This window comes from Neolamprologus brichardi, chromosome 22 (assembly GCF_056152115.1).
Source record: "Neolamprologus brichardi isolate AB-2024 chromosome 22, ASM5615211v1, whole genome shotgun sequence".
Lineage (NCBI taxonomy): Eukaryota > Metazoa > Chordata > Actinopteri > Cichliformes > Cichlidae > Neolamprologus > Neolamprologus brichardi.
Genome location: NC_142124.1, coordinates 5,659,800 through 5,672,303, shown reverse-complemented (window position 1 = coordinate 5,672,303; position 12,504 = coordinate 5,659,800). Strand labels below are relative to the sequence as shown.

The 12,504-nt window shown below is 38.1% G+C and overlaps 1 protein-coding gene across 1 annotated transcript; it reads right to left on the bottom strand.

Moving 5' to 3' along the window:
• Positions 1–9,223: 9,223 nt before the first annotated feature.
• On the bottom strand, positions 9,224–11,426 carry LOC148096640 (uncharacterized). Its single transcript, XM_087834742.1, has 6 exons — positions 11,265–11,426; positions 11,062–11,144; positions 10,787–10,963; positions 9,766–9,837; positions 9,376–9,672; positions 9,224–9,289 (listed from the first exon to the last, which is right to left on the bottom strand). The coding sequence occupies exons 1-6, from the start codon at positions 11,272–11,274 to the stop codon at positions 9,224–9,226; spliced, it is 705 nt and encodes a 234-aa protein (XP_087690868.1). The 5' UTR covers positions 11,275–11,426.
• Positions 11,427–12,504: the final 1,078 nt, after the last annotated feature.

Below are 12,504 nucleotides of genomic sequence, written 5' to 3'. Positions count from 1 at the left end.
ATTTTGAATAATCTTGCTGATGGCAGTGCACCAGGTTCTAGTTTGACAGGTAAGAACATAATACATGTAGAGCAGATTCTATAATATCAGACATAATTTATTTTGATGCAGGAGAAAGTGTTTAGAATTATTTAGTAAAAGCAGATTGAGGTTTAACTTTTTCGAAAACAACTGAATACTCACGCTGGACAGAAATACCAGAAATTGAAGAACTGTTATCAATAAAAAATGATGAAATGATCAACAATCTTCTCTGCTTGTTACTTGTGTATGTGTTGGTGTGTATATTGGACTATAGGGTGCTGTGTTTGTTCACGGGGCCTCTGGATTCAGTCTCTCTGAGAGTCCATAGATGTTGCCCGAAGGTGTAAAGTCCAAAACACACTGTTACTCACACTGCTGTTGGACTTGCTTTTATATGCAACACCATTAATACAGAGTAAATAAGAAAAAATAGTTTACTTACTTTGTTCACTTTTTCTTTCTGGAAATAGAAAGGGAAGAAATATTTCAGAATGTCAGAGAAATTCTGTTTTGCAGTTTGTATCAGAGTATAAGCTCAGCTCATCTGAATATCTCACCTCTCTTCTTTTTGAAGACACAAAATCCAATGATGGTGCTCACACACACAAACTACACCCTTTTTGGCTCCTACCTCAAAGCACACTGTGCGCTGTTGATCTTACGTGCTGCACAATAATATTTAATATTTAGTATATTCACATAGATCATTGCGATGATGTTGTTTCCTTTTTTTATGCTAGTTTTCTCTTTTTTCTTTCTCAACAGGTGATCCAGGTGATTAATATATGTATTTTTTGTCTGTTTGTTTTGTTGGTTTTTGTTTTTTGCCCCTTATCACCGTTCCTCTTCCCCGCTATTTTCTTTCCCTCTTTCTTTCTTCCTTTTCTTTCTAAAAATTGAATCAAATAGACCAATACGGCAAGTCTGCAACGGTCCATTTGGCAAAGTAAATCCGTTGGGCATCTCTCTTTGCCTTTAGACAATAATTCTGATGGCAAAAGAACCAAACGGGACAGGCGAAAAAAAAAAAAAGACAGCCACCATCACCTGAAAATCGAGATCTTGAAAGCAAAACAGAGCTACAAAAACCTTCTTGAAAGCAAATTTGCTGCAAAAAAATTTGGGTCTGCCTGGACTTGTATGAAAACCATAGCAAGGTTTCAAGATCCCCAGAGCAGTAGTCAGATCATTTTAGATGGTTTTAATTCAGACAGAGATTTTGCAAACACTTTAAATATGTTTTATGCTCGTTTTAGTTCTTCTGATTTTAGCGAGGATATTTTGGAACTGAAACAGAAACTGAGAGATACTCAGCACTTTATCATTGAACTCAGCGATGTCAAAAAGGCCTTTCATACAGTTAATGTGAACAAGAGCCAGGGTCCTGATAATATTAGTGGCCGCCTGTGAAGAGAAAAACCTCAGGAAAGCAAAGAACCACGGGCCCAGAGTTAATTCATGTACATGGGCGAATCCTATGCAGGAAAGCGCGCCAGGCGTTCACTCAGAGTTTATTATATACTGCCTTACTCACGTAACACTCATGGGTGGAGTACAAGTTAGGAAAAAACAACTTCTTATTTGCAGCTTGCATACGAGGCTGCACAGGATGCAAGCTTGCAAGACGAAGATGGACAAGTTGATTAGCGATCTTGTAGTGGGTTAGAACAATACATGTGGGTGGTGTCTAAACTCGAGCAACTTCCTCATGTGATCACTTTGTTGCAGCTAAAGAATTTGCTGACACGCTATGTAGAGGCATTACTGTGCAATTTAAATAAACTAAACATTAAGGTAAAATCTTTTCACACCGCCTAATTAAATCTTGTGCTGAAGAACTCAGTCCTATATTTCAGGTTATTTTTAATAAATCCTTGCAAACACAACATGTGCCCTCTCTTTGGAAAGAAGCAGTTGTGGTTCCTGTCCCTAAATCTAGTTGTCCAAGAATTCTAAACGACTTCAGACCTGTTGCCCTCACTTCAGTTGTAATTAAAGTCTTTGAAAAAATCATCAGAAATGTGATTATGAAAGAGATTGAACATCAGCTGGATCCAATGCAGTTTACATATAGGCCCAATAGAGAGAGTAAAACATGTAGAGAGTAAAGGGACTTTTGCAAGACTTCTTTTCATTGATTTTTCTTTGGCTTTTAATACAATACAGCCCCATATTTTAATTAAAAGACTTTTAGAACAGTTTGAAATCAGGAAAAACCTGGTGGGCTGGATTTTAGATTTTTTGAACTGACAGGTCACAAAGAGTGAGAATAAATGGGGTTCTATCTGACCCAGTGTTCTCCTTCACAGGTTCTCCTCAAGGGTGCGTCTCATCGCCCTTATTATTCATTATCTATACAAACATGTGTCAGAGCAGATATGAAAATAGGGCCATCATTAAATATGCAGATGACTCTGTTATTGTCAGCTTACTGAAAGAGGGTGAAACTCACCACGGTCCAGTCATTGATGACTTTGTTCAGTGGTGTGAGGAGTCTTATCTCCAGTTGAACATATCTAAAACAAAAGATATGGTGATTGATTTAGTGAGATGGTCCAGTCGTCTGATCGGTGAGCCTCCCTGTACGCTACAGTGTCAAACCCTGCTCCTCATGTGCTAGTGTTACAGCATGGGAGAGACACTTTTACAGGTGTCTGTGTCACGGTTTGCCAGGGCAAGCCGTGGGGAATGTTGGAGAAAGGACCCAAACGCTGGACTTAGTGCAATGAACAGTGCATTTATTTACAGTGGGGGTAAATGTACACCACACAATAAGTCTCCAGAGTGCTCCCTCAACTCCTGTGTCGTGCCTTCTCCCAAGTGCTGGTATTCCGTGCTCTCTGCTCCTGTGCCCACGCACACCCCGTGCGTCCTGCAGTCCCGTGTTCCGCTCTCCTGAGGAAAAACCAACAGACGCAGCCGTTATGGCACCACTCCAGCAGGCATACACTTAACAGTACTTGCGACACTGACATGGAGTCTAACTCAACGATCCTGCGCCGGAGGAAGCTCCATCGCTCTGTTAAGTAGCTCCCCCGACAAGCCTGATCAGAAGCAGGTGTGTGGGAACCTAGGCGTGACCAGCAGCTGGCAGGGCCACACCCATCAGGCCTGCAGGTGGCTGTCCTTCATCCTCCAGCCACACCCGCAGACACACACACACACACACACACCCCAGCATGGAACACAAGAGCACAGTGCAGCAAACATACACCCAATAATAATAATAATAACAATAATAATAATAAAGGTTCACACCGTTCACGGACCCCGAGTCCCCGGAACCGGGTCCGTGACAGTCTGACTGCCAAAATTCAGAGCATCTATGCATCCATATTCTGTTGATCATGACTGGCTATTTACAAAATGTTCACAGAAAGAATTGTTAAGTTGGTACCACTCTACACAATAAAATCCATAACTTACTTTCATGTTACTGCTTCACAAACCATAAAAACAACACTTATAGGCACACAGATATAAAGTATAATAAAAATAAATAAAACCCTGCAAAGTCAAAATGAAACTGAAAGAAAAAGGTCCCTCTGCAAAATACCAGGGGGTGGGGGGCTTTTGGTGTCTGTGTTTCTCCTAAATCCGCGATTTCTTAGAAATCACATGGTCTTGCAGCCCCTCCTTCACTGGGGAATATATAAAACTGCTGAATCCTCTTTGCGCATTCTGCCTTCATCACAGAGCTTCCTGAGGCTAGCAACACAGGTAAGATGATTTCAGATGTTGAGCTCAGGAAATTAAAAAGGAAAAAAATTCCCACTGAAATTGAAGAAACTGATTATATTTATTCTTGTAATCATTTAGTAACCCTTCAAACCTCACCTGTCGCTAGCGACAGACAGGTTTTTTGGAACGTTTTTTTTTTTTTAACATCTGTAACTCCCGTAACTCTTGAACCATTTATTCTAAAAGAAGTATGACACTTTCTGAAAGCAGACACTTTTTTTTGCTGTGATTTGACAAAATTTGGAGGTGGCGCCCTGTCTGGGATTACCGTAATGACCCGAATCTCACAGAAAAGGTACAGAGTTGGTGCTTTGAGGAACCATTGGGACTTATCGATTGCATCAGTGGTCCAGTTTAGGTTGTTGAAAGATTCTTGCAAGAATGTGTATTTTTTTTTTAATCTGCACTTTTTTCATCCTTCAGGTCATATTTTTGTCATTTTTAATCCAGAGAACAGACTGCACTGACATCTCATACCTGGATCTCAGCAGTCACCATGGCAACGTAAGTACAAGTGCAGCTGAGATTTAAAAAGAAATGAATGAAACTTCATCTTTTAATGTACAATATGAGCTCACATACACATAATTTGTAAAGAAACACACAGCATGTGATTATTTATTAAAATTTTTTTTTATTATTATTATTTCATTATAATCTGAAAAAAGAGATGAAACAAAAAAATACAATCTGCAAACATACACGGTAATCCATATCGAAAATCCATATTTATTTATTTATTTGGTCCACTCAAAACACTGAACAAACAAAGCACTTAATGGCTTACAAGAATCAGTCATTCACACTAACCTCCTACTGCATCCAAATATATTTTCAAAGTTTAGAAAGGATCATCAAACCTTTTCATTTTTTTCTCTTTTTTGTCAAATGATTTGACTGTGACTTTTTATTAAAAGCCATCCTGTCATGTTTCTGACAGTTAACGGACTGCGGTTCATAATGCTCTGTTCATTTTTATTAAATGAATGTCAAAAATATACCCAGATACAAAGCAAAAACTAGTAAAATAATAATAAAATAAATGCTATTGACAGCATTACATTAGTTTTGGATTAATTTACTTCCTTATTTTTATGTATTTATTTAACTACGTATTTATGAATTTGGTTTTGCATTTTTAAACTTGAGTTGTGTAACGAACAGAAATTCATAAAATAGGTAGTATTAAATTCAGTTCTTTGCATTTTTTGGCGGCCGAAAAAGACTGTGCTCAGAGTGGTCAAAACTCAAAAAATGATCTTTATTTTACATTTCCGGAAAAGGAGACCTGAACACACAAAGACATAAGCTCAGGTCTGAAATCAGTAGCAGCCTGCATGGTTTTACATATATATATATATATATATATATATATATATATATATATATATATATATATATATATATATATATATACATACATACATACATACATATACATATACATATATATATACATATATACACATATATATATATATATATATATATATATATATATATATACATATATATACATACATACATACATATATACATACATATACATATACATATATATATACATATATACATATATATATATATATATATATATATATACATATATATGTATGTATATATATGTGCAGCCACAAAATTCTTTTGTCCATGTATATATATATATATATATATATATATATATATATATATATATATATTTTAGGGGTGCAACGATACAACAAAATTCACGGTTCGGTTCGGTTCGATACTTTGGTGTCACGGTTCGATATTTTTTCGATACAAAAAAAATATTCATGCCTTTTTATTAATTTGTCATTTATTAAATTTTCACGGCACATTCTGCACCACATCTCTGTGCGTTCATCATTTGTTTGAAGCCAGCTCACCTCCTGCAAACACTTTTCTGAGAATACGGGCTTCTTTTGTGGTTTGGACTCCTTCTGACATTTCTTTGGAGGTGGAGGAACATCACAGTAATTGCTTAAAGGAGCTTCTTCGACATCTTTAAGAGTTCTAAACAAATGTCTGTCCTCCTCCTGAAAATCTTATGTACGCAAACGCGCGTTGCAACTTCTTATCTTGTGCGGGTTTTTATTTTGACAGCGAATGCGCACCTGCGGACCACTTATGTGCAGCCCTGGTTATTTAGCTCGTCATATTGCAGCCACAGAAATTCTTTTGTCCATGAAACCATAAAGCTGCACTTTCTTTTTGCCTTATAGTCTGATTTGTCATAACCTTTCCGTTTTGTCACTTCTTCACCCTGACCTGTCTTATTTGGCTCAGCAGAACTAAAATATATATCCTGCTGCTTTTACACACGCACTCACATGACGCTCAGCGATTCTCTGCGCGATCAACCTCTCACATGTTTAAGCTGCGGGAGATTTCACTTGTCATGTTTGCATAGTAAGCTAACGATTAATAAGACGATGTCAGAGGAATTGGTGTGCAAATTATCATCACTCACCAATCAGTACTGTCGCTCTCTATACACAGTTCACGCGATTGCAAAGTGAAAGCAAAAAACAAGCGCAAATTCAAACGCGATTTCAGTATGTCACATTTTGACAGTGGCCGATGCCAGTGACATAATTACCCAGCTACATTTCCGAAAGAATGCAAAAGCATTGACATATATTTTTCCTTCCTACGATAGGCCGACGGGCAGGGCAGAGATAGATTTTGGTAGCCCGACTGGAAAAAAGCCCCAGGACGTCGGGCTAGCGATTTTGCGAGCCCTGTATCTGATTGAGGAATCCCTCATCTTTGGAAAAGAGAGTTTATTACAGAGGAATGGCTCTTTCCAAAATAAAAGCTATACTATACGCTTCTTCTGGGCTATATTCTCAGCAGCATATTAAACATATGAGGTCCCCATAAGGAGAATAATGTGCTAACGGCTGTCTAAATGACTCGGGTAAAGTTTGTAGCATGCGTGCTTGTTTTTGTCTGCTTCCACTTGTCTTTGCACTAGGATGATGTCGGAGTAAATGTGCAGTCATATTGGTTGTGTTCCCACTAGTGCTGTCAGCGTTAATCTGAAATGACGTTAAGGTCACAACACGGCAAATCTCCGTTAACGAGCTACCGCGGATCGCCTAGTGAGTGGGGCTGGAAGACGTCAACACATTAACGAGCTAACTGCGCTAACACAACTGCGGTCAAGTGAGCCCTCACTTACGAAGTCATAGTCAAGCTAGCCGCACCGCCAGCCGCACCAAAAATGTTGTTGCGCTACTTTTACGCATATTACGGTATCGGTGCCGACTGGCTTAGAAACGCAGTCTTTTGTGTCCTGACACTATTTTGCTTCACAACCCACTGCCAGTTTTGGTTCATCTCCACTTTTCCCCCTGTGATCCACAGCCAAAATTACTGTACGGTTTTTGAGAAAATTGATAGTAAACTTTGCACAATTTACTCTACTGTACTTTTAATGTCCTCATCTTTGACCTCAGATTACAGGAAAACTGTAAGAGGTGACACAGATATTTCACTGGATTCTGAATCTTGGCGATCTCCACTCTGCACCCTGTGATCCACAGCAAAAATTACTGTATGGTTTTCCAGAAAATTGATAGTAAACTTAACACAATTTACTGTACTGTACTCTACATATTGACATCTTTCACCTCAGATTACAGAAAAACTGTAAGAGGTGACGCAGATATCTCACTGGATTCTGAATCTAGGCCATCTCCACTCTTCACCCTGTCATCCACAGCAAAAATTACTGTACGGTTTTCCAGAAAATTGATAGTAAACTTCATGCAATTTACTCTACTGTAATTTTAATATCCTCATCTTTGACCTCAGATTACAGGAAAACTGTAAGAGGTGACACAGATATTTCACTGGATTCTGAATGTGGGTGACTCCCACTCTTCACCCTGTCATCCACAGCAAAAATTACTGTACGGTTTTCCAGAAAATTGATAGTAAACTTTGCACAATTTACTGTACTGTACTCTACATATTGACATCTTTCACCTCAGATTACAGAAAAACTGTAGGAGGTGACGCAGATATTTCACTGGATTCTGAATCTAGGCCATCTCCACTCTTCACCCTGTGATCCACAGCCAAAATTACTGTACGGTTTTCCAGAAAATTGATAGTAAAATCTTCCCATTTTGCTTTACTGTACTCTACATATTGACATCTTTGACCTAAGTTTACAGGAAAACTGTAAGAGGTGACGCAGATATTTCACTGGATTCTGACTCTGGGTGACCCCCATTCTGCACCCTGTGATCCACAGCAAAAATTACTGTACGGTTTTTGAGAAAATTGATAGTAAACTTTGCACAATTTACTCTACTGTACTCTACATATTCTCATCTTTGACCTCAGATTACAGGAAAACTGTGAGAGGATATTTTCACTGGATTCTGAATCTAGGCCATCTCCACTGGCCTAGAGACCTGTGATACTTCTTGCAGGCCTTTCAGACTGATCTGGTAAGAGCATTTGGTAATCGGGCCTACAACAGGCCTGTCATGTTCATGTGTGATGGATCCCTGGTACTCCTCCGATCCATTTCCATGACATTCTGCAGAACAAGTCTAGAGGATCTGCTGCATAAGTACTATGTCTTACTGAGTGGCCAGCAATTCAACATTCCCATTCTTCATCGATGTTTGAGCCATGTCATGAAAAATGCCAAGGACCTTTGTAAAAAAACATTTATATCAATAATTAAAAAAGAATACAAGATTTGCAATGTAAAGGTCCTACTAACAGTGATTTCATTCATTCATTTTCCCAGCATTCCAGAGAACTACAGGCTTGGAATGCATGTGTTTGGGCTCCTTGCATGCTGTGATAACTTAAAAGACATGGATGATGTTGTCCATAGTGCAGCAATAGTGTTTTGCAGTCCTTGTAGTGGAAGGAACGTAACAAAACACTACAACAACTTGAAAATCCTTATGCAAAAACGGGGGACCCTGGATTTGGATGAAAAGACTGTGATTGCTGAAGATTACAAGGTTAGCTAAGATTTATTTTTTAAGTAACCATATTAATAACTTTTTTACTTGTGTCTGTTGCAAATGAATTAATGAATTCACATTATTTTAAAAATATATATTTTAAACCACAATAACATTTTACATAATTAATTTTTCTTTGGTTTGATAACTTGCTGAATACAGATATATATCTGTTTTACAGACTGATGTTCAGAATGCCCCCTTGAAGACCTTACATTAAAATAAGTAAGCATTAAAAGTATGTACGTGTGGGTCCCAATCAGCCAGGGTTTCAGTTTTCTGATTGGGACCCACACCCAGTTTCACACCTTGGCTCAGGCGATTAGAGGATCATCAGGGGGTCCTTTTGTCCCTCTGTGGGGGGAAACTCCCACTATGTTTAAATCTGGGACTCTCCACCATTTGACCTTAGAACTCAAGAAGCTTCTCAGATGAGAGGTGAAACGTCTTCAAGCAACTTAAAGAAGTCCAGACGCTTTTCTTTGCAAGCTCCTTTGACTACGATGACCTGGATGACTGAGAACCTTCACAGACAAAATACTTTTAGTTAAAATTTACTTTGCATGGGATATCATGTGCATATGGGGTTATTCTGCAGACACGAGCCTACCAAATGAATCAGCTTCATGCAAGGTAGTTTGCCTGCTGTGGTAGCTGCAACTTGTCCAGCCTTTAATTTGCCATTTTTGGCAATGAAGAGATCACTCTCTGCTTGGATAGTATGTCCTCCAGTAGCAGACAGTGCCTTTGCAAGTCCACCCATGTGAGAGAGACTTTCATTAGCTGCATTAACAATTGCATCCACTTTGAAGGCACATAAATCACTTTTCCATACTGTGACCGATGCCTTATTAGCCATGTATGTTGCTATTTTTGGGCAAAGGGCTATTTGTTCCTGGCTCTCATCCTACAAAGATAGACACTTGTCAATTTTCAGTGTCATTTATGACAATAACACAAAAAACATAAATGTAGACATTAAAAACATTTCTAAAAATACCTGGTTTTGACGAGCATCATATTGTTTGTGCTGTTCCTGTTTAAAGGTTTGAACAGTGGTCTTCCCTTTTATCTGTTAACAGATAACATTTTTGAATGACTTTATATAATAGAATATAATATACAAAAGAATATGGTCATGAATGAGACAAACTTGTTCTGATTTGAGATGTATGTAACGAGTGAGCATCTGTCCTGCTGTTGGTGTACCATACAGGAACTGATATGACTGTGTATGAGTGCCTAGTCCCCTTAAAGGACTCTGTCCAACATTACGTCCCAAGTAAACAGAGGAACTATGAGATAAAAACATCGTCAGTATGTGATGCCCGGTCCAGTTGTACAGAGAACATGCTAGTGTATGATTGCAAACTTGCTTGCCTGCAGTCAGTGCACGCGAGCTGTGCTTAATACAGTAGGTCTCCAAAAGACAATAATCAGCCTTGAAAGCTTGTTTAATTCATATGCCCTTGGCCTACAACTGCTGAAAACAAAGCTGTACATGGTGTGACCAGCAAAAAGCAAAAAACCTGAGCTTCCTCCACTACTTATGTCACCTATGGACATGCATTTTTTGGCATTAAAGTGGGGGTTCACTAAGGCCCATGGCTAGGTGTAATACAATGTCAAAACACATAAAGATTTCAAGTAATCAGTTGGAATACAGTTTGATAAAACATTGAAACATGGAGACGGATGATAATTTTTTTATAGTTTACCCCAGAGGACAAAAGGAGTATGGCAATCAGGAGGACATCACAAGGTTTAATTATTGAAAATAATGGGAACATGATGACTTACCTCAGTTTTCTTTTTCTTCAGTGGCAGTTCTGTCACTAACGGTGACACGTACACACCTTTTCATTTATTGCGTTTGTCTTTCCATTTCTCCATTTCCACACAAAAAGACTTTTAAGATCATCTCTTAATTCTATAGTCATAGCCAAATGTTTTCACTTTTTCTTAGTTTCTTGTTCTTGTTGTATAAAACACAATTTTCATTATTAGGAAGTTATTCATACCTTTTGTCTTGATTTTGTCATGTCTGCATATTCAAGCAGGAGGGCATCGTGCATTTTTTGATAAATTTCCACAAAGTCATCAAGCCTTGTCAGTCTCCTTCTCTGGATACGGATTTTTTTCAAATCCCACTGGCTTTTCTCCATGATTCCTTGGGTTCTGTTGTCTTGTGTAAAATTCTTAAATGCAATAGTACATTGATTAAGTCAGTATCTATGTATTGTACATTTATGTACAATTTATGTTTCTTTTTCACTTATTCTTCTCGCTATGATACCTGGTTCTTGGATTGCTGAATGTCACCATAGAGTTTACTGAGCTGCTGGTAAGCAGGACCAGTACCAAGACGTCCAAGATCCCCTAAGGAGAATACAAGCAATTCAAAAACATAATTAAAATAGATAATTCAACATTTAGCACATTTACATTAATGAATAACTGACAATTTAAGATAGTAATACAACAAATAAAAAAATGTACCGAGCATCATTGATGACCACAAAGTTGCATGTGGTAGAAGGTGATTTACCAGACCGGCAATAAATTTGGGTGCATGAAAGATGTTTCTTTCGCCCTCACAGTCCAGTGTTGCATTGTCAACAATTGCCTGGAAATGGGTCTTCAAGGGGGCATTCTGAACATCAGTCTGTAAAACAGATATATATCTGTATTCAGCAAGTTATCAAACCAAAGAAAAATTAATTATGTAAAATGTTATTGTGGTTTAAAATATATATTTTTAAAATAATGTGAATTCATTAATTCATTTGCAACAGACACAAGTAAAAAAGTTATTAATATGGTTACTTAAAAAATAAATCTTAGCTAACCTTGTAATCTTCAGCAATCACAGTCTTTTCATCCAAATCCAGGGTCCCCCGTTTTTGCATAAGGATTTTCAAGTTGTTGTAGTGTTTTGTTACGTTCCTTCCACTACAAGGACTGCAAAACACTATTGCTGCACTATGGACAACATCATCCATGTCTTTTAAGTTATCACAGCATGCAAGGAGCCCAAACACATGCATTCCAAGCCTGTAGTTCTCTGGAATGCTGGGAAAATGAATGAATGAAATCACTGTTAGTAGGACCTTTACATTGCAAATCTTGTATTCTTTTTTAATTATTGATATAAATGTTTTTTTACAAAGGTCCTTGGCATTTTTCATGACATGGCTCAAACATCGATGAAGAATGGGAATGTTGAATTGCTGGCCACTCAGTAAGACATAGTACTTATGCAGCAGATCCTCTAGACTTGTTCTGCAGAATGTCATGGAAATGGATCGGAGGAGTACCAGGGATCCATCACACATGAACATGACAGGCCTGTTGTAGGCCCGATTACCAAATGCTCTTACCAGATCAGTCTGAAAGGCCTGCAAGAAGTATCACAGGTCTCTAGGCCAGTGGAGATGGCCTAGATTCAGAATCCAGTGAAAATATCCTCTCACAGTTTTCCTGTAATCTGAGGTCAAAGATGAGAATATGTAGAGTACAGTAGAGTAAATTGTGCAAAGTTTACTATCAATTTTCTCAAAAACCGTACAGTAATTTTTGCTGTGGATCACAGGGTGCAGAATGGGGGTCACCCAGAGTCAGAATCCAGTGAAATATCTGCGTCACCTCTTACAGTTTTCCTGTAAACTTAGGTCAAAGATGTCAATATGTAGAGTACAGTAAAGCAAAATGGGAAGATTTTACTATCAATTTTCTGGAA